Source organism: Henckelia pumila, chromosome 1, assembly GCF_033568475.1.
Source record: "Henckelia pumila isolate YLH828 chromosome 1, ASM3356847v2, whole genome shotgun sequence".
NCBI classification, from domain to species: domain Eukaryota; kingdom Viridiplantae; phylum Streptophyta; class Magnoliopsida; order Lamiales; family Gesneriaceae; genus Henckelia; species Henckelia pumila.
In genome coordinates this window covers 108,360,685-108,380,466 of record NC_133120.1, presented here as the reverse complement: position 1 = coordinate 108,380,466, position 19,782 = coordinate 108,360,685, and the positions used below count along the sequence as shown (strand labels likewise).

Below are 19,782 nucleotides of genomic sequence, written 5' to 3'. Positions count from 1 at the left end.
TCCAAGGTCATACCCTGTTGTGACTGTCGCCGAATCCCTAGACTGAGTAGCCTCCCCACCGCCATCCCCTGAAGCACAAAGGCTCCCAGGTAACCTCTGAAGTACAAAGACTCCCAGAGTAACACTGGCATAGGGTCGCGCCCCATCACGTCTATTCATGGTCATAGTCCACAACTCTCGGCATATACTTGACCTGGTATCCCGATGAAAACCATCATCACGAAAACGCAACCTATCATAGGTCAGACATCCTACTGTTCTAAGGAAACAACCTAGAACAAAGCTCCATGTTCTAAACCGAACAATATCTCTAATGCCTCTAGATGAGTCCACTCATCGCTGGCACTATCTTAGTCCATTGACTAACTAGGTCAATCCCAGAAAACGCCTAGACTAACCACAAGTCAAACAGTTACAATCGATCCACTCAATCCCATGAGCTACAATAGTTGAACACTAATCAACTAAAAATCAAGCCAACCTTCCATGTAATACAATTACAGTATTTCAAAAATACAATAAAATGTACAACCGAACTTGAAATAATACATCAAAAGTATGATGATTCATTTACAATTGAAATACTGTTTATAATTACAACAATACAATATTTAAATCATCGCACTAGTCTTCGTTTATTGAGCATGAAGCTTCTAATCGACACACGCATCGATACAGGCATACTCCCGTCCAAGTCTCTCTACATGTCCTCCTGCAAAGAACTCCGGAGAAATGACACGTGATAGCTAACCAGCTATGCTCTGCGTCAGTGCATGTCAGTCGACCTCTTCTGCTCACGATCTACCATCAGCCTTCTTCTTGTATTTAAATCATGCTTTTGAACATGAAGTTTCCTGTGTGCCTACCGAACGCATCGATACTAGCATACCGGCAAAACCATGTTCTGCATGACAATCTCTCCAACTACGACTGGAGAATCTTCAGAGTAGTGTCATCACGGTACGGACGATACAGATGCAAGCATCAATTGCGTACCATCCAACCCTCTGCCACTGCCTCTGGTATCCGGTACTCGATCCAAAGCTAGGATCCATATGAGTAGAAGTCTTGAAAATTCGGACACGATCCATCTCTCATGTCCGTACTTACTGGAATCCCATAATCCAAATCTTTAGAAATCCTGCCGATGATGATAGTCTTCGGGCAACCTAATCGCCGCATCATCACCCCTTCCAAGGTCTCATCCATCCTACAAAGATAACCCAAAGTCTCAATACTATATCCCAAGTCTCTTTGCATGCTGCTCTGATACCAATAAATGTAGCGAGCCAACCCGGATCCACTACCTAATCAGAGTTAAGAGCATAATTAAGCATGCATTAAAATAAATCGCTGCGGAAGACTTAAATAAAAACAGACCGGCAGAATACAACCGGTTAAACAAATTCGATTATACAACCAAATCAAATAATAAGCATAAAGGCAAGAACCTACAGCTAATCCTGTTGTCTTCACTGATCGCTGGCTACTCCAAGCTCCTGGTGCTCAAACCTGCACCTACACCTGCCCCGTCGAATGGGGTTTCCAGGTATACAGAAAATACTGGACGTGAGGTCTAAGCTCAATACGAAGGCACGGGTAAAACATACAAATATGATGCATGCAAATGATCGGGTATCCATATCTGGGATAATTGTATACAACTGCTCAGTAATGGTGCCTAGGACATGAGTGGTACCACCCGGGTAGCAAACCCTGCGTACACTGCTCATTCCTACAGGACGTGGACCGTGTCCCCCAGATGCTAGTTACCCATAACCCATCGGTCACTGAGTACTAGACATCAACCGTCCAGACAGGGCTGAGCGGCCCTACATGGCTCATCTCAAAAGATTGACATGAACAATATGATATGCACATGCTGCATAATAATATAACACACAAATGCAACATATAAGCATGCAAAATCCGCTGGCAATCTCAGTCAGTACTTACGTACCTTTCTACAGGCAGTCCTAGCAGTCCTACTCTAGGTTTCAAGCCTATCAACAACTCTACAATGCAATTACCCATGCATCATTCATTAAGCTCTAAAAGCCTTAACTTAGCTATTTCATACTCCTAAATAATTTAAGGAGACCATAGTTATACCTGCGTCCGTCGTCAGCCCGCTGGTGACAATTGCCTCAAAACTAGGCCACAGCTCTGCTACGGCTCCTGGATCGCTATGCCACTTCTGGATTCTCAATAGGATGCCTAGAACTCCCTAGATCTGAGTTAGAAGGCTAAGGAATCGAGAGAGAAGAGAGGAAAGGTGCGAGTTACAAATGAGCCTAGGACCCCCTATTTATAGACGCGGAACGTTGCTTCCGTTTGGGAACGTTGCGTCCGTTCGACCGACGAACGTTGCTTCCGTTCCTCATTGTTGCTTCCGATGGTTCCGACGTCCAGTCAAGTACGTATGCAGTGACGCATTTCAGAAGGTATGAACGTTGCTTCCGTTCCCTGGACGTTGCTTCCGTTCTGCCTGACCTTCCCGGCCATTTCCGACCCTTCTGAATCCATTTCCGAAGTCCGTTAATCCAACAGAAACTTCCTTAATCATGTTTTGCTAAATCTAAACATGATCAAATGATTAACATACTCATTAATCGCTAATTACGATTACGGGTCACTACAGCAATAGACAACGTTTTCACACTTGTCTTTTGTCATCAACTATAAAATGAAACAAAAATTTAATAAAAAAATTAATATATAATTATTCAATATTATAAAGTACACATAATTCAAAAATAAAATTTATTATAAAATATTTTAATATTACAAATGACTCAAAATTAAACAATTAAAATTTGAATCCCTGTGTTTTCATGGGAGAGGTTAGCGTCTTTGAAAGACGAAGAAAACACGTCTGGAACCCATTCCAAGCCTAAACTTATCATCAACGTATGTGATTTGCAGCTTCAATTCACTCTCATCACCATATTTGAATTCCCATAGTTCATGATGCATGCACATTCAAGAAACTCTCGTAAATTAATTGCATGTCCAGTTTATAAGAAGAAACACCAAGGGGAAAAAGAACTAGAACTTGTAATCGATCGGATATCTTTTAAAATGTTGTATAACATGCAAGACCCTGTTGGTGACATTTCCTCGACAGCATCTCTCTTGGCGGATCAATCTTCATTCTCGTCACCAAAATGTGTCCTCAAGCTATAACAATGTAACCACAGATTAAGCTATTGACATAAAATTTTGATATGTACGCACTGGTAAATTTAATACAAAAACACTTGGTCTAAAACAATTGAAAGAACGTGTATATCTATCTTTTGTATATCACGTTTCTTTATTTTTTTAAATTTTGCCTTTTCTTGACATATGTTTAATCTGATCTTTTGAGTTTAAATTGATATTATCATATTTATCTTATCATGGATATTGAATCACTTATATCTTGTTTAAAGATATTAGTTATATTTTATCAAATAAGTTGATCAAATATTTTATCCTAACAACTTCTGTGTTTGAATTTTTAGGTAGGATTTCCAAAAAGCTCTATTTAAGAAGACTATCCTACAGAATGAAAGACACACTGAGAACGAGAATTGCAGAAAATAAAAGCAGGCCATTGAAGAAATTCTGAAGCTTTTATTGTCGAGATCTAGTGTTGCCGAGGAGTGTTGAAGACACTGAAGAGCACACGAGTGAAGAGTGCTCTGACAGTGGATGATTTGGTTCTTTTGTCCTCGGCTGATTGTGAAAACATCCTATTGGTTTTTGTTCTAGTTTTGACTAGTTTTTAGGGTGTTTTATTGTTTTCTCAATATATTGAGAAAATCTATTTTCGTATGCAATCACTAGTTGTTTTTGTAAACTGATTTATTTTACTAGTGATCTTTTTGCCCTGAGTCACCGCACAAGTATTTATTACTTGTGCATAAATCTTTGTGTCATTTTCTTTATTGTTTAATTATTCCGCTGCATAAGTGTTTTTTGAAGTGTTGCCAACACTGCAAATAACACTATCTCTGAAACTTTATATATGGTATTTCTCTTATTGAGACGTCAAAACCTAACAAGTGGTATCAGAGCCATACACTTGACGATACTAAGTGAGATTCTGGTTTTTGTGTTTGACAGAGTCTATTATGGAAATACCATATTCCGGCACTACTCAACGACCACCAACATTGGATGGATCCAATTATGCTATCTGGAAAGTCAGGATGCGAGTATATATCAAATCCATTGACAAAAAAGCCTGACAACGTGTGTTACAAGGCTGGAGTCCACCCAGAAGAACTGATGGAGAAGGATATTTTCTCCTCAAACCCGAAACAGATTGGAATGCTGAAGAAACAGCCGCTTCAAACATGAATAACAAAGCCCTTAATGCTATATTTACTTCTCTTGATTCTAACATGTTTGCACTGGTGACTAACTGTGTTTGTGTTAAACAGGCTTGGGAAAAACATCAAATGCACTGTGAAGGATCTTAAAGTGTGCGCCGAACCAAAAGAAGGATTCTCACTACTCAGTTTGAAAATTTGAGAATTGAAAAAAATGAGACAATTGATGAATATGAAAGCCGCTTGAGGAAGATTGAAAATGAGGCAATCGATCTAGGAGATGCTATATCAAATGAACGTCTTGTAAGCAAAGTGCTGCGATCACTGCCCGAAAGATTTCAAATGAAGATATGTGCTATTGATGAATCTAAGGATACATCAATTTTGAGTTTGGATGAACTGATGAGTTCACTGCGAACGTATGAGTTAGATATGAATATGGGGAGAAAAGACAAAGGTAAGTCTATTGCTCTACAAGTTTCTAACGACTCATACAATGATTTTGTTGATCTGACGCAGGAAGTAAATGAGTCTGACTTAGGAGATGAATCCATTGATTTGCTTACCAAAAAATTTGGTAACTACTTAAAGAGGATGAGGAACTCAAAGAAACCTGCACAGAAATCTAAAGAGTCCATCACTCCTGCTGTTGGAAGAACTTTGAGAATCGGTGGATCATATCAGAATACCACCTCATCTAAGAATCCATTTCGAACACAAAAGGAAGGTAAAACTCTGACTATTTCGAAGAGGATTGATTCTGTAAAGTGTCATGAATGCACATGTTTTGGTCACTATGAAAATGAGTGTCCAACTAGACTTCGAAGAGGGATGAATTATTCCTTAAGTGATGATGAAGATGAAGAGGGTATTAAACAAGGAGAAGCAGAAGTGACTCACAATGCACTGGCTGTTCTGAAGCTGAAGGAGAGCAGTGTTGTCACAGGTGTCTCAACACTTGGCCACAACACTGACCAAAAGCTGTTCTATTTAAATATATATGTACCTGAAAATTTGAATGTTCAAGATGATGGTGATGATGAGCTGTCACTCGAAAATGTCCAGAAGATGTATGAAGAGTTGTTTGCTGATTGGGTGGTGAGGAACAAGTCCAACTCTGTTCTAACAAAGGAAAACAGTGAAATAAAGGCAACAGTAGCTAGACTAGAAGTTTTTCTGAGCAAGAAAGATTTGGAGTTGTACAAAATAAAAGAGGAACTTGGAAAAGCTACAGCTACACTTGCAAAGTTCAACTCAAGCAAAGTCAAACTCGAATCAATGCTAGTAATGGGACAGCATGATAGAACTGGACTAGGATTTGAGAACAGCAAGTTTGAAGTGGGAGAGTCATCGAAAACTGTGTTTGTCAAGGAGAACAGTAACTCTACTAGTATTCCAAGTGAATCTCCTAAGCCAAAACCAATTCCATTGAAAGCACAAGTTCCTGCTCAAAGGACCAAGCAAAAGAAGCGTCGGTTAATCTGTCACTACTGTCACAAACCAGGTCACATAAAGCCTTTTTGTTTTAAGCTCAGGTATGATTGTATGTACTGGAATACCAGGCAAGTGTTGTCACCAGTGTTGCCAACACTGCACCAGAACACTGCCAAGAAGAAAAATACTGAGAAAACTTTTTGGTTCCAAAAGCTAAATCTAATTGTAATGTTGTTTATGCTTCCTTGAAAACTAATGTTGCAGGTTATTGGTATTTTGACAGTGGGAGTTCTCGTCACATGACAAGATCAAAGAAGTATCTTGCTGATTATGTTGAACAAGATAAAGGAAAGGTGACATATGGAGGAGGAGCTAATGAAAATATTGTTGGTAGAGGCACATTGAACGTGGAAGGACTGCCCAGACTTCACAATGTCTTGCATGTTAAAGGATTGAATGATAATCAAATTAGCATCAGTCAACTTTGTGATGATGATCTTTATGTCAAATTCAATAAAACTCTTTGTGAAGTATTTGATAAAAATAATTTGTGTATTTTGACATGTTCCAGATCATCTGACAATTGTTATCAAATTGGAGAGGATATGTTTTGCTAGCTCACCAAAGAGAAGGTTGACTATCGAAAGATGATTGAGTTAGTATGCATGAGTTATGTGTACTCACAGGTAAGTCACTCCTATTTTCATCTGTAATATTGTGCCAAATAAAACACCTATGGATTCGAATGAAAAATTGTGTGAGGACAGTGTTGTAGGCTGTGATGACAACACTGGATACTGCAAGATTACTGTTTGTGTTTGAATGTTAGTCATCTTGATGTTATGCTCATTATGTGTTTCGGTGCAAGTTTTTATTGTGATAATTTGAGAGAAATTGACATTTCAAAGATCCAATCTTGACACTTTCGCACAAAACACATTGACATTGGACATCACTTTATTCAAAATTTAGTAGAGAAAGGTTTGATCCGTGTGAAGTTTGTTGGAACAAATAACCAACTGGCAGCTATATTCACAATAGCATTAGATTTTAAGAGATTTTCCAGTCTTAGAAAATCTCTTAGCATGTGTACATTATAATCACTCACAGTTGCTGTCTCTAAGTGTTGCCAACACTGACTGACAACACCAAACATGTATATGCATTTTTTGGACTTTAGGCATAATTTTCATCTTGTCCAGTGTTGTGCACTGGTTGATGACATTAACTAGCATGTTGTAGTGTTTCTGGATTTGTTTGTTTGATCATACTTTCCATGATAATATGCTCTAACTAAACCACAAAGTAGTTGAGGAATGTTCGTGTATTCCATGATCTTGTTCCATGTGAAAAGTGGTTTCGCAAATTTAGAGTATAATTTGCTTTTCATGACTGATATTTTGCTCTAAAACCAAACCATGAAGTAGTTGAGGGATGTTCGTGTATTCCATGATCTTATCCCATGTGAAAAATGGTTTGTCATGAGAATCAATCTTAAATGGAAAAAGCTACCTAAAGGAGTACAATGAATACCGTTCTTTTAGTGTGCAGGCTACCATTTTCTATCCTCAAAAAGAAAACAAAAATGAAGATACATGGCTCTATAAGTGTGAAAATTCATCAAATTTTTTACTACAGTGTTGTTGGAAGATGTTGCCAACATTAGTGCTCAACTTGTGATTTGCACAATGCATTTTTGTAAAGCATTACATTCTATTTTAGGCATAATTAGTTCATGCATATATCATAAATTGTGAATATTTTCTGCTCAAGGTTATAATTTCTAAACGGACAAAATAAGGTGAAATATCCTATTTGCTAAAAATTGATATTCTGTGATATATTGACAATGATTTAGTGGAGTTAAGTCGATGTGGTGTTATTCATGGGAATATTTGGCTGTTTTTAATCTCGGATTATTTCCATAATTGGGTTGAATCTTATCTCTTTAATTCAGAAGTTTTACCCATTAGATTTGTATCTGTTGGTAACTGTTTGCATGAGTCGTTTAGGAGGTGAAAGTTTGATAATAAAATTGTTTTGTTCAATGGATGTTTTTTTTCCTCATATTTTGCACAAATTTGATTAATATCACATTCATGGTTTTGTGCTATTCAATTTGCTCTCCAACTCCCATCTCAATATTTTTTTTCTGGACACATTGACGAGTTTGCTCCTCGTGTTACAGCATCGAAAGGTTCCTACCCTCGTATATGGGATTCTGGAATCACATGGTTTTACTTGAGATTATGAGTCTTTGTCTCTGGTTGGTGAATAATTGAAGGTTGCTCCGATTTTGCTGAAGGGAAAGAGAAATATAGACCTAACTTGGTCTGCATTTTGTGTTGAGTCATGTGTTGCCAACACGATTTGTCAACACTAGTGGAAGCTATGTGCTACATTGCTCTCGTCATTGATTTTTTACAGTTCACTCTTTGTACTATGAAGCCTTATTGGCTGAGTATTGTTTGTTATTTGGACTGAACATTTCTCGACAAAAAGGGGGAGTAGTGGTGAAAAAGACACTGCAAGTACTTCTGGAGCATATGAAGTTGATGAAAAGGAATAATCGAAAGTTGGATTTGTTTCTCTTATTGATTTTCTTGTTTGCTCTGATTATTGAATAAGTGTATGCAGAAAATAAAAGCAAGCCATTGAAGAAATTCTGAAGCTTTTATTTTTGAGATCCAGTGTTGCCGAGGAGTGTTGAAGACACTGAAGAGCACACGAGTGAAGAGTGTTTTGAAAGTGGATGATTTGTTTCTTTTGTCCTCGGCTGATTGTGAAAACATCCTATTGGTTTTTGTTCTAGTTTTGACTAGTTTTTAGGGTGTTTTATTGTTTTCTCAATATATTGAGAAAATCTATTTTCGTATGCAATCACTAGTTGTTTTTAAAAATTGATTTATTTTACTAGTGATCTTTTTGCCCTGAGGTACCGCACAAGTATTTATTACTTGTGCATAAATCTTTGTGTCATTTATTTTATTTTTTAATTATTCCGCTGCATAAGTGTTTTTTGAAGTGTTGACAACACTGCAAATAACACTATCTCTGAAACTTTATATATGATATTTCTGTTATTGAGACGTCAAAACCTAACAACAATATTTTATTAAGCATGACTTTTTCATGTGATTTTTTTTTTAAAAAAAACAACCAGAAGCAGTTTTATGTTTATGTATGGCAGTTAAAGAACACTATATATATAGTTTTATTTTATTGACAAGAAACCAATTAAATTAAATGGAAACAGTCAATAATACAATTTGATTCATCCTTTTAAAACACTTTTAAGCTAGCGTTTTTTTTTTCGATTCGACTTCATTAAATAGACTCAAAAGACTAAGTATGGTACTGAACAGCACCTTTGATCAGTCGACTCCTGTATTAACTGTTGAGACACATCGATTAAAATGAAGATAAACTACTGATAAAATGTAATCAATCGTTCAAAGCTGCATGCATAGACATTAGAATTCCAAAGCAACTAATCAAGCAGGATAGATAACAAAACCAAGATTTTCATTAGGAAGCAAAAGACATTCCTACACACAATACCATATTAAAACATTAAACAAACAGTGAGGATATATATTACACTCGTAAATGAACCACACAAGAAAAACGTGTTTTATTTTTATCTGAATATGGACCGATTGAGGGACTTACGTGCAACACTGCTTCTGTTTGTGATTTCTCAAGAGGAAGAGAAACCAGGGAGACTTTAGTTTCTTCAGCAAAATTCGAAAAATCAAAGGATGCTTCTCCAAAATTAAAATCGACTTTTTTAGATGCCCCCTAAAATGCACCATTAAGGAAATTCAACATACACAAATCACTTGGGAGCAAAGCAAAGTATAAATTACCTGAGCAACAAAGTTACCTGCTATGATGATATATATATAACTGGGAACACCGATGAATCCTCAATTATATGCAAGAATTTCTTCAGTTTCATATCCGACTGCCAAATAATGTGTCAAACAATTAATTAAAACCCTATGTTCAACCGTTCAATTTTACCTGTTTTGTCTTGTGTAGCTTTCTGTACATCCAGACTGGGATACAACATTCTACATTCAGTCGGTTGCCCTTGCCAACCTGCACGCACCAGGATGCTGCCGATATGTTAAAAGGAAGCTGCTGGACTCGAAGAAAAGAGGAAAAAAACAGGTGGGAGAGGATGATCATCATTCTTGCCTTCAAGTTTGTATATTTTTTGTGGGTTAGAAGGTAGCTTGTATTTTTCCCACATTTTTAAAAGTACCTTTTGGCCCCATATGTTGCATTAATTCTTCGCATATTTGAACTGCAGAGCTAGCACTTGCAATGGAGTGAGGTGTTTTGTTATGATGTGTTGAATATCATTTTGATATTACATGTCAACTATGTTGCACATGAATGAAAACTACCAATGATTTTATTACAACCAGCATCATTCTTAGACCATAAATTTGAACTCTGGTTCAATTTAAAATACGTCAGAAATCCCAGCGACCACGTCTAGCAAACTACTTTTTTATGCCTAATATCTTTGTATACAAACTTGTTTGTAATAACTAATTATTTGGCATACTGAGTGGCTGTGCTATCAAGTTTGTTGGTTTTATGAAACCTTAACCGCAATTCACAAACCTATATTGGGTCTATACTGATCCAGAGAATCAAGTTATGCTACAGTTAGATATTGTTCAAGCTGCATTTGGCATTGCTTTTAGGGTTTAGGGTTTGGGTGGCATCTTTTTTCTGAATTCATGAGTGCATACACATTTACGCAATCCCATTTTCTTGATTCCAATTGACTTAAACATTACCTTTTCACATGCATTAATAATCTTTCTTGTTTGAGATAAAGGATCTGGTCATATATTATCCTATTTTGAAGGTCCACCCCTACATCACTAGACTGACAATTAAATACATGAAAATCGGGATCTTTTACGCAGAAGACACAATATTTTGGCTTCGTATGGTATTAGGGAATATTACTTAATAAGAATTTGCACTTCAGGAGTTTTTTCATCCTGGAACAAAGGTGTCTTGTTGAGTCTCATAGTTGATATGTAAATGGGGTGCCATCAACTGTTATAACGAATTGGAGTATTCTTCTTCGTTTTTACATGTAAATAAATCATACCTTTGATTTTGCACCAAGTTGTGCGTTTTCCGCCTCTGTGGCAATTGAATTTTCCTCCAAATTCCTAAGAAACTGCTTCGAGATCAATATCAGGGGCACAAATGAATCAAATCCGTAAGAAGATTCATCAATCAAAGCACCAAATCAACATGCATGGATGCTATAGGAGGATAGACTTGATAGAAATACATACCTCTTTTCGTTTCTCAGCCTTTTCGTCACCTTTCAAGACAACAGAAGGAGAGACAACTGTCGTATTATTTTTGTCCAGTCCAGAACTTTTATGTGATCTGCTGTAGATTTAGGACATTCAATCCAAGGATAAGTTCCCAGTATGAATTTTTTTTACATAACTAGATAATAATTATAAAGTTTATCCAAAAATATTCGAAGGTTCGCAAAAAGTTAAGTTAGCGAAGCTGTGTATATATATACTACAAAAAAACTGAGTTTAGCCACGGCCAAAATCGTGGCTCACGGTTTTTGAAACCGTGGTTAAATCCATTTAAACCGTGGCTAAATTTAGCCACGGTTTTGTATGTAGTCACGGTTTTATTAAAAACCGTGGCTAATTTAACCACGTTTTTTACATAACCGTGGCTAATTTAGCAACGGTTGATTAAAACCGTGGTTAATAAAAAACCGTGGCTAATTTAACCACGGTTAAAACCGTGGTTAAATTAGCCACGGAATAAAAAAATCGTGGTTAATTTAACCACGATTTTAAAAAAACCTGTGGCTGAATTAGCCACGGTTTTAAAACCGTGACTAATTAATTTATCCACGAAAGATTAAAAAATATAGAAACCAATAAAAATTAATACCACAACAAATACTAAAACATATATAAATTATATCATTTAAAAATCCAAATACTAGCTAAAACAACATGAACATATTATACACTAACTCTTTCCAAAATTAAATAAAGAAACCCGTATAAAGAATTTGAAGCAAGCTCCGTGAAATAACACCACAAATGCTCAGAAAATACTTACAACTCGAGTATGAGAATATGTGTTGATCGTAAACTTGTTGTCGCTGCTCAATATATAAAAAAACATCAAACAATGAATCTCAAAATCAACAATTTACTCAACCAATCAGGCATATACCTCACCGCAGCTCACTTCAATCTCACAACACAAAAACAGAATAACTAAATTATTAAGCATATAAATACATGAACATGCGAAGGAAGGAGGCATGGAGATCACAAATGCTTAAGGCCTAACCCAACATCGTTACAATAGAGACGATTGACGAGGACATTGCCATGAAAATTGAGGAAGTAAACAGATGAAGCTACTACAGGCATGATTACAGATCCGAAGAGCTTCGAATCCAACTCAGATATACAACGAACAAATATGCTAGCTAACTGAGAACACAAAAAAATAAATAGAATTATCTTCAAATTGACAAATCAATGACAATACAAATGAATTAAACTCAAGATTTAATAAAGAAAATAGAATACATAATAAAAAACCTGGTAAGATCAAGAGAAACTCTGGCAGATATCCTGGAACCAAAAGAAAAGAATACAACTTAAGCTCGAACTTGAAGTTCTAACCGAAAATCCATAAACAATACTCATATGTGCATAGGGCCCACACCATCAAAACCATACATACTTTAAATAATCCAAAATACTCTGAAAATCCTAAGAGAAAAACCGGCTGAAATCGAACGATGACGACCAAAAATTACAATTGCATTTGTAGCCAAATAAATATAATGAAATGAAACTCATGGACTCATGGTTAACTTCTCCGATTCTGAAATCGCTGAAAATACCTATCATTCACAAAATAATTCATAAACATATTCAAAGCGTATTCCTGAATCCAAAATTTTCAAACCACGGTTTTGAAAAAAATCGGTCTTTGAACTCATATGAGTAAATTCCATTGCCTACAGCCTTCTTCTTCAACAAGAACTCATCTACTATCCTCGCAGCCAAAGAAAAACTACATACTTACGAAATAAAGAAGCAAACTTAAGGGAAATATGCACAGAGCACAAAGGAAGACAATGTTCATGAATGCAAGAACAAAAGGATTATCGAGCATGGGAACCAAACATTCGAGGCATGGAAACTTGGCTAGTTTACAAAAGAATTTCATTTGTCACATACTCTATTAATTAAAACCAATATTCCTAGGCGACATACACATACTCATAACCAGTCAAAATTTAATTCTAACTCATAAACAAAGAAGTCAAACCAATAGACATAGTTTTAATGAGAAAAATATATAGAAATTAGTACTACTTTACCATAAATCTAAAATCTCCAATCTTTCCATAAAACAACACATGTAGTAACTTTTAAACCACTGGCATTAAGCAGATAACCACAACTCCTACGTGGAATTATTCCCTCACTACAAGAAAAACGGCTAAAGACAACGTTTTTTCCGCGTTGTTAATGTCCCCGAAAAGCGTTGTCGTAGCCAGTGTTGTAAAAGACCACGCTCAAAGACAACGCAGAAAAAGCGTTGTCATTTCTGGAAAAGACAACGCGTAAAAAGCGTTGTCGTATCAAAAAAATACAACGCTTTTTCAGCGTTGTCTTTTATAAAAAGCGTTGTCGTTTTTGAAAAAGACAACGCTTAAAAAAGCGTTGTCTTTTCTGGTAAAAGCGTTGTCTTTGTTCAAATAAAAAACAAAAAAAAATTTAAATCCACAAATTTTCAATATTATAAATCATTCTAAATTCAAAAATTTGTAAAATAAAATTTAATATAGAGTCTTTCAATATTATAAATCATTTAAATATAAAAATAATCGAATTCTAATATACAATCATCCAATATTATAAATCATTCAAATATAAAAAATAATTGAATTCTAAATCAATGAACACTAGGGAAAAACTATGCATTAATCTTGAAAAACTTTGATTCTTCCCTTCAGCACATGTTCCCGAGCTTTCATAAAATCCGCTACAATCTCTTATCTTTTAATTTGTATCTCCATACTGTAAATTATTAAAAATAAAAATAAACAAACATAAAACAAATATGAATACAAATATTAAAGCAATTTGAATGCATTTGCCTAGCAGATTTAAATTAAATTCATCATATCCTCCCATCCAAATACAGCCAAGAAATACTGTTTCAGATAATTAAAGCAAATGACATTTACCTTCTCTTTAGCCCAGCCAAATGCGAAGTTATAGATCTCTCGGGATTTCTCTGGACAAATAGAAGCATCTATCGAATTTAGTAACATTTAAATGAAATATTCTAAATATAATGTTGTAGAGATCATATATTAAATTTTTAGCAGACAACATATACTAACATATAAGAACTTACTGTTTCCAGTAACTATGTCACATGTAACACAACAAAGAAATAATAAATGAAAAATGACAATCAACTAACATAGAAAAAATGATGGTACGTGATACTGATGATGATGATATCCTAATAAATATATGAAAAACATAACAACAACACATACTGTTTATCATCATTATGTTTGCTAATCACTTCAACGCAGTCAGCCACAAGTTATACGGAGTAAAATCCAACACCAAATTGCCCAATAAGGTTAAGATCTCCATTGGCGGTCTGCATTTTTTCTACAAATGTTGTATAGAAAAAGGTCATTGAAAGTTAAAAACAAGGAAAATCCTATCTGTAAATGCTTTCAAGTAAAAGTAAAATCAAATGTTGAGCCATCATACACGAATACACGATACAAACAAACATACACACACCTGAAGTTCCAGATTTGGAAATGGTTCCCAAATTCTTGATCAAATCCTCCTTTGTCATTCCAATACCTCTGTCATGAATTGAAACTGTTTTCTTCTCTTTGTACAATGTAATCTGCATTTGTTCATTTCGTTCATAATAAGTCATGTCCATCAATTTTCAGAAAAATGAGTTCATTATACAATCTGATAAAACAGCTTAAAATTCCACGAGAAATCTTTATGATTACAACTCTCAACAGGCAGTCAATACATAATCAAGAAATATGATGTCTATAAAATTCTAATACAGCCACTTAACAGACTCCATAGTACTTTCATGAAAATCTGAAAAATTATTCTTTACAACATTGGAAAAATTATTCCATGCATCAGTAATACCATAATCTAATGCTTAAAAGCTTCCTACAAAATGCTAAACGAAAATTTAGCAAAACTGACTAAACTAAAACAAATAAATCACGAACCTGAATCTCGAGCTTTGTATCATCACCTTCACCCAAAATTTCTTTGTCGGTGAGTGACAGGAATCTAATCTTGTCCAGTGCCTAAATCAGCAACAAACATACATCAAACACAAGCTCTTTCCAGCGAAGTTGATGTAAATAACATCAAACAAAGGGGAACAAAAAAAGCTCACATCAGAGGCATTTGAGATCAACTCTCTCAAGAAAATATCCTTATTGCTGTAAAGTTAGTTGATAATGATGTCCATAAGCCGTGAAACTTCAGCCTGGAATTGATACTTCTCAGCATCGGCACGAAGAGTTTTCCTTGATATGGACTCACATTCTCTGAATAACAGTAGCAAATCACACACCCAAAAATATAGATTGATTATTGATAGTTTTAAAGTGACAAACAAAATTTGAATGAAACATGAAGATGGTATTTCAAAACACCTCTTAACAACATCAGAATATGTAGATAATCCATGGGGAACAGCTCCAATCTTATCTTCCACTTTTGGCGGATCAACATGAGCATCCACGTCAATTTCTGCATTTGCACGTAGTTTCCTACCTACAAATTTTGAAATTCAGTTCCACAACTGCAATTAAGCAGCATCACTATCATTCCAAACAAATCCTAGGCATAAAACACAACAGAGCAACACTAATAAATTTCAAGGATTGCAGTACTTGTTCGACTTTATCCTGAAGAGGTGAAATCTCAATTGTATTGGAGAGTTATAATCATTTTTATCTTCTAAGTAATTACCACAAAATAAAACATAACATTCACAACAACGCGAACAGTGAAGAGGATTTAAGCAGCCACTGAATGGTTTTTACAAAACGAGAACCGGTACAATAACGAATGTTATGGACTAGTACATCAGTTATCCAGCAACAAACTCATAAGCATCTGTTATCCAGCAAATTTTGATGCACTCCAACACAAAAAATAAAAAAAAATGAAACAAACAAAATCAAATTCCATCTATTCGCTATATGTCTCTAGAATTCAGCAATTTCAAAATACAGAAAAGAAAACCGGTGAAAGTAACCAAAATTCAGCTCATGACCCCGAGCTCGAAGAAGAGTAAACATGGGAGGCAGTTCCCACGGCGGAGGGATCAGCACCAAAAGACGAAGTGATGGTGCTGGTCATTTACTCAGGCCGCGAGACCCACTGGCCGCCTGGCTCTCCCCCGACACCACGTGTTAGTGCCACCAATCCTTCAGTATAAAACTCAAAGTGTTAACACAAAGCAAATACCGACAAATCAAAGCTAAAAATTCTAATTCAAGACCAACGAGAATAAAAATTTTCCAAAAAGAAATCGAACACTGGTACGAAACAGCAGCGCAGAAAAGCATGAAATCGAAATGGAATTAAGTGTAAATAAAGTTTGAGCGAGGAACAAAACACCATAAATAAAGGCTGGAGAAGTGGAGAGACGATCGATAGAGCAAATTCTCAAAAAATGACAGATCTATTAATTATATGGCATTACCTCAAGATCGCCATCACCCTCTTTCAATGTCAGACCATGGAGCAGCATGCGGCTGACCTTACTGCCACTGCCTCGTCGCCGGAGTCGCCAAGTACCCGAGCAAGGTAAATCCCGAAAGTCTGCCAATAAGCTCGTCGCCGGAGTCGCCAAGTACCCGAGCAGCAAAAATCGACGATGATGGAAAAACAGAAAGTTGGAATCGAAAGAGAGCAAAACGGAAAGGGAGAAATCGCAACTAAGGGTTCGGGGATTTTGGGATTTTTTTTTCAGACGTGAAGGGGTAAAATAATAGAATTATTTTAAGTTTTATTTTAAATTAATAAAAAAAATGTTTATCTAAAAAGCTTTTTAAAAAGCGTTGTTGTAGATTAAAAAAATGCTCATAGACAACGCTTTTAAAAAGCGTTGTCTTTGACTTAAAAACGCTTAAATACAAAATTCAAAAATCTCAATTCAAATATTCTGAAAATTCGAAATTACGCTCCGAAAAATTCTGAAAAATATGATACCTTCAATCGAATACCCACTGAATGTCCCAGTCAATCTATATTAGAAAGTCAGACAATGAAACAAAAATTACAAATACATCACCAAAATGAAGGGCTAAAAACTCGATCTCAACTGCATAACCATAAGCTAACATATTTCTGACATGCTGAACTAAACCTTAACCAATCAACTTTAACCACATCAACTATAATTCAGTAAAATCGATCAATCATAACTTCTCCAAAATAGTAAACCAAACTAATCAATCGCAATTTATCAGTCGATGAAAATATACCTCGAACTTCTTCAAATATCGAACCTACAACAATATCGCATTTATATTTATACATCAATAATGGTGCAATATAATCAACGAATTCGATTTGAAATTGAAGGATTATACTTTCGGGCAGACTACAACAGTTGCGATCAATGCTGGAAAACTTCGGAAGTCGAGTCTATCCTTAGGTGGATCTAGAACAGCAGCTTGATACCGACGCTGGCCCGGCGGCAACACGCCGGAGAAATCTCAAATCACATCTGAAATGGGCTTTGAGTTTTGTGCTTGGCTCAAATACTGCTTCAAGCTTATAACCCAAGCTGGAAAACCAATAAACGACCAGAAATAGTTCAAATTCGAGAATAACAAGAACCCTTGTTGCGCCATTCACGAATGGGGTCGACGGTTTGCGCTTTGGGCCGATATTTCTCAATATGTTGGTATTAAATTGAAGCCAAGTACAAGATATTACCTTTTCTAGCTTCAATCGGTAGCGTTTAGAGAGGCGAATCAACGGCTTCGAGCGGCGGCTAGGGTTTGGTGAGAAAGTGGATCGCGTGAAGTGATTTGCAAAGGAGAGAAAAGGACTGATATGCAAATGTATTTATGTGTCTGTGTATATATCTGATACTTTTGTTTGTATAATTATTTTAAAAACAAAAATGATTACTATAGGAATAACAAAATTTTAAAAAATAATTTTAAACTATAATTAAGTATATAATTCATTTTCGATAAATTATGGAATTTTTTTTAATTTGTATATATCTAAATATTCTACATTGTATAATTATTCTCGCATAATTCTGAAAAAAAATATCAAACATGTTCAAATCGACTTCAATATAAAAAAATATTTTGCCAGTCTTTCTAATCTTTGTCCTTTTTTTAAATTTTGTCAAACAAAAAAGAGTCCCCAAAAATAAACTTAAATATTATCGAAAAAATAATATTCATACATAAAATACAATATTAAATATATTATATGATTTTATACATACGCAATGCTTATGTGCGGTTATGCTAGTAAACTAATAATATTTTTTAAAGGAAAACTAATATTATTATTAATGACAATAATATTATTAATAACAATAAATAAGGATAAAATTATTTATATTGCAAATTATTAAGCTATAAATTTGTGCTTATGGATGTTCCAATAAAGTGAAAAAAAATTGTATTTATGGATTTGATAAAAATAACAACAACTATTACAACGAATTCATACTAAAAATTTATACTTATATATAACTTATATTATTAATATAAAATAAATAAATAATAAATCTGAACATAAAAATAAATTCCATAAATTAAAACACAAGTGCAATATTATTTAATTACTAGTATTTCACCCATACGATGCACGGGATGATATTATTAAAAAATAATTACTATGAACAATTTTATAAAAATTTAAAATACAAATAAAAACATTATAAATCATGCAATCAACAAACAAATTTTTATTTCACATATTATGAAAAACCTCCTTAAATACAAAAATATTGGTCGTCGAATTTTTTTGTTATTGTCACTATCACATATAAAAAAATTTAGACCTTTAGGATTAAATATAACTTTGGATACAATGACTAAAAAGAGGTTTTTTTAAAAAAAAAATCCAATATGAGATAAAGATTGACCCTTGATACTTGAGTTGTGCAAAGATGGTTGGGTTATGTAAATCTGGTAGACGTTGGGTTGTGTTTTAGTTGGATTATAATTCAGGTTACAACTTTCGAAAAAATTCCCAAGGAAATCGGAGATTTAGTTTATCGCAAAGTTCTGTTTAAAGTACAAGTAAAATATTGGACTAAATCTGATCCGAAAAAACTTTAAAATTTCAAAGTGATACTATCTAATCAAATTTCAAATTTGAATAAAAAAAATCATTATCATCATCATTACTATATATAACATTAAAAATCGTTGTTTCCTTTTTTATTATTATGTTTTGGTGGAAAACTACTATTTTTGATAAAAACTGATCTGTTTTTATATATACTAGTATTCCCACCTATGCGATGCATATACTGTTATCTTTTTGTAATTATTGACATAATATGAGTGTTTGAATAAATAATTAATATATAAATAAATTAAGGTTAAATTGGATTAAAGGATTTGAAATATACGGATATAAATATATCTTCATTGCTTAGATAAATTTTAAAAAAAATTCAACTTGATATTTATTACACCATAATTGAGGTCATCACAACAAATTTCAAATCATTAGATTATTAAAATCAATTTAAATTCATTGTCGTTTGAGTGGTATTTGACAGAGTTTAAAACTTTTGTAATTTTTTTTGGAAATTTTTTTAGAAAAAAGTTTTAAGCAATTTAAATAAGTTATTTGACATCTTTTAATATGCTTATTGTCCACCCCTATTTTTTTATAAATGTCTTATTTTAATA

General features: G+C 34.5%; 1 protein-coding gene across 16 annotated transcripts; it reads right to left on the bottom strand.

Moving 5' to 3' along the window:
* Positions 1 to 555: 555 nt before the first annotated feature.
* LOC140864204 (uncharacterized) lies at positions 556 to 17,964 on the bottom strand. 16 transcript variants are annotated; one of them, XM_073268209.1, is made up of 19 exons: positions 17,828 to 17,964; positions 16,587 to 17,675; positions 15,529 to 16,308; positions 15,267 to 15,420; positions 15,094 to 15,174; positions 14,630 to 14,741; positions 14,371 to 14,491; positions 14,050 to 14,099; positions 12,129 to 12,418; positions 11,892 to 11,934; positions 11,087 to 11,186; positions 10,894 to 10,957; positions 9,780 to 9,874; positions 9,640 to 9,662; positions 9,426 to 9,554; positions 2,113 to 2,516; positions 1,961 to 2,015; positions 1,456 to 1,524; positions 556 to 1,307 (listed from the first exon to the last, which is right to left on the bottom strand). In XM_073268209.1, the coding sequence occupies exons 9-16, from the start codon at positions 12,169 to 12,171 to the stop codon at positions 2,438 to 2,440; spliced, it is 576 nt and encodes a 191-aa protein (XP_073124310.1). In that variant the 5' UTR covers positions 12,172 to 12,418; positions 14,050 to 14,099; positions 14,371 to 14,491; positions 14,630 to 14,741; positions 15,094 to 15,174; positions 15,267 to 15,420; positions 15,529 to 16,308; positions 16,587 to 17,675; positions 17,828 to 17,964; the 3' UTR covers positions 556 to 1,307; positions 1,456 to 1,524; positions 1,961 to 2,015; positions 2,113 to 2,437. The 16 variants fall into 16 exon arrangements, with proteins under 16 accessions (XP_073124310.1, XP_073124327.1, XP_073124336.1 ...); XM_073268226.1 differs by lacking the exon at positions 1,961 to 2,015 and having other exon boundaries at positions 12,129 to 12,274; positions 12,386 to 12,418; XM_073268235.1 differs by lacking the exon at positions 1,961 to 2,015 and having other exon boundaries at positions 15,529 to 15,649; positions 16,155 to 16,308.
* Between the last annotated feature and the right edge of the window lie 1,818 nt (positions 17,965 to 19,782).

Coding starts and splice junctions, on each gene's coding strand:
- LOC140864204 (XM_073268209.1), bottom strand. CDS start 12,171: ATGGCAATGTCCTCGTCAATCGTCTCTATTGTAACGATGTTGG. Junction 11,187..11,891: donor CATATTCTCATACTCGAGTT/GTAAGTATTTTC, acceptor CTAAATCTACAG/CAGATCACATAAAAGTTCTG. Junction 9,663..9,779: donor AGCTACACAAGACAAAACAG/GTAAAATTGAAC, acceptor CGGTGTTCCCAG/TTATATATATATCATCATAG.